General features: G+C 41.8%; 1 protein-coding gene across 1 annotated transcript in view; it reads right to left on the reverse strand.

The window, feature by feature from the left end:
• The window catches only part of LOC119591774 (sodium-dependent neutral amino acid transporter B(0)AT3-like), a 56,089-nt gene that overhangs the window by 6,877 nt on the left and 46,683 nt on the right, over nucleotides 1–2,529 (reverse strand). The window contains exons 10-14 of the mRNA XM_037940520.1: nucleotides 2,343–2,502; nucleotides 1,492–1,636; nucleotides 1,024–1,142; nucleotides 447–594; nucleotides 1–120 (exon numbers count right to left, since the gene is read on the reverse strand). Of these exons, the coding sequence (XP_037796448.1) occupies nucleotides 1–120; nucleotides 447–594; nucleotides 1,024–1,142; nucleotides 1,492–1,636; nucleotides 2,343–2,502 (692 nt within the window). The remainder of the gene's footprint in view (nucleotides 121–446; nucleotides 595–1,023; nucleotides 1,143–1,491; nucleotides 1,637–2,342; nucleotides 2,503–2,529) is intronic.

A 2,529-nucleotide genomic window follows, 5' to 3' on the forward strand; every position in this document is an offset into this window, starting at 1 on the left:
CAAAGATTTGCTGGACTTGACGGACTGGGTCCTCTGGGACTTCTTGGAGTCCTGTGCGAGTAGAGGCTGGTGGGAGTTCTGGGAGGGCAGGGTCTTCACAGGCTGGTCCTCGTCCGTCGACTGGAGGAATAGGGAGGGATATGTTTTAGGGAAAAGGCTGCACGTGTTGATACTGTGGTGATTCTATCGTTTACTGAATTCATCATTCTGTTATTAACTGCAGTGTCTGCCTTATGCATTAAAGAATGGAACGTAAAGATGTTTCAAGGTAATGAAAATGTGTAATTAATTCGTAAGCATCACGGATATTATCAGACAAAAACATTTGTAGTCTATGCTTTATTTTTCTTCATTGCAATATAAAGGTACACAAAGCTACTCAGAGCTAACTTTGGAAAACAAAAAAGGGAAGTTTCTATCGCCGTTTACAGGAAGCCCATACTTACCTTGAGAGATTCCGTAGACACAGACAGACACAGAAGGGCCCGTTCGAGTGCCGTGAACCGCTGCGGCGTGATGTCCTGGGCGCTCCTCAGCTCCTTCTCCGGGAACCAGGCCGCCTCCTCCTCGGTCAGCAGGCGGAATCCAAGGGCGCTGCAGAATGGGTGAGCTGTCTCTAATAGTTGTAATTTTTACTTCGTATTTGCACATTTGAGTGAAAGAAGCAAGGTGTGAATGATAAATGCAAAAGAAAATATAGTTTATTTTTCATCCTCCTCTCTCTCTTACATGTGGAAATTAGCATACTAGATGAAACAGTTCGAAAATTACTAGACAAAGTAAGTTTACTAGACATATCACGCGAACATACCAAATTAACTACACTGAATACTAAACAAAATACACTGATACACTAGAAAAAAATGCGTTGACGTAATAGACAAAACACATACTAAAGAAAATACATTGTTAATACTATACAAAATACTGTGACATGCTAAACAAAATACGCTCACATACCAGACAAATTACAATGACACACCAGGCAAAATGAAAACCCCTGATCAAAGGCTAATCACTTACTTCGCGATGGGCACGAGAGGGATCCACATGAGGGGCAGAATCACCAAGACGGCGGCGATTCCCCACGCCCAGCTCGGCCACTGAAGGCTTACACTCTCACCCATGATCGAATCCCAAGCCTGGTAATTAGGGATATCATTTGTCTAAAGGTAAATAATAATTAAAGAAGAGAAAGAGAGAAAAAAAAATCAGAAAAGGTTGTGAACACATAGGACATTTCTTGAATGACTTGAATCCAAAATCAATTATTGATAGAAAAACGGTTTGATATCTCTTCTTGAAATTTGTCTTTCTTCCCATTTATATTTCAGTTGTGGATGATCGTTTACCTGTTTTCAAAAATTAATTCCATCTCCTCTCTCATTTCCCTTTCTCTCTTCCAAATGATATTTGATCATATTTCCCACGACTTTCTGCCGTCTTTGTACCAAAAACGTCCTTCGTTTTTCATTCTTCACTTTTTCTTACCAAGTAGGTGCTGCCCTCTACCGCCATTTTGATGAGGGAGGCCGCCAAGATGGTGACCATGAGGAGAGGCGAAACCACTTTCCAACACACGAGCCAGTAAAGCGATGGGCGAGAGCCACACATCAGTTCCACATCGCTGGCGAACCTGAAGCGATTTTAGGAAATAAGATTGAAAAGGGATATTTGAACAAAGATGATAATAAACATAGGAGGTATATGTGTCTGCAGAGCAGTGGGGATAAGATGAGGGTTGATTTCCTCTGTTTATGGAAAGAACTGTCCGCTTCTAGTTCTCAGCAATTAGAATATCTAACCTGATTTTAAAAGCATGTCATAGGAATACATATGCACACATGAAAGTATTCCTACACAGATAAGTAATGTAACACATATCTACATATATCCAATCGCAAGTACACCTATAGACCCAAAAATACTTCCTAAACACAGCCATACACTCAACCCTTTCCAACACACACACACACATACTCCTCACATTCAAGCTTTCTACCCACACATACTCCTCTTTTTCTACCAATCTACTCCATCCCTTTCTCCCTTTCTACTTACACACACTCCCCCCTTTCTATCCATACACACTCCCTTTCTAACTTTCTACCAAAATATTCTCCTCATTTTCTATCTTTCTACTTATACACATACCCCCTTTCTCCCTTTTTACTCCGCACACACTCTTCCCTTTCTATCCATACACTATTTCCATTTAAACCTTTCTACCCCACACACTCCCTCCCTTTCAACTTTTCTACCCACACACTCCCCACAATCTCAATCCTCCTAACCATACATATCCCTCATTTCCTCCTCCTTTCTACATCTACAAGACCTACTTCTTAATCCCGTAGATATAGCTTATGCCCAAACACTCGAACAGCCCGATCACCAGCAAAGGGATGTTGCCAGCGAAGGAATCAAACAGCTGGAAGATATAGTTCCCGGCGCCGTGGGTGAACATGAGGGACAGGAAGAAGCAGACGAGGCACACCAGTCCTGTAGAAGGTGTTTGTGGTTAGCATT

This window comes from Penaeus monodon, chromosome 29 (genome assembly GCF_015228065.2).
Source record: "Penaeus monodon isolate SGIC_2016 chromosome 29, NSTDA_Pmon_1, whole genome shotgun sequence".
NCBI classification, from domain to species: Eukaryota; Metazoa; Arthropoda; class Malacostraca; order Decapoda; family Penaeidae; genus Penaeus; species Penaeus monodon.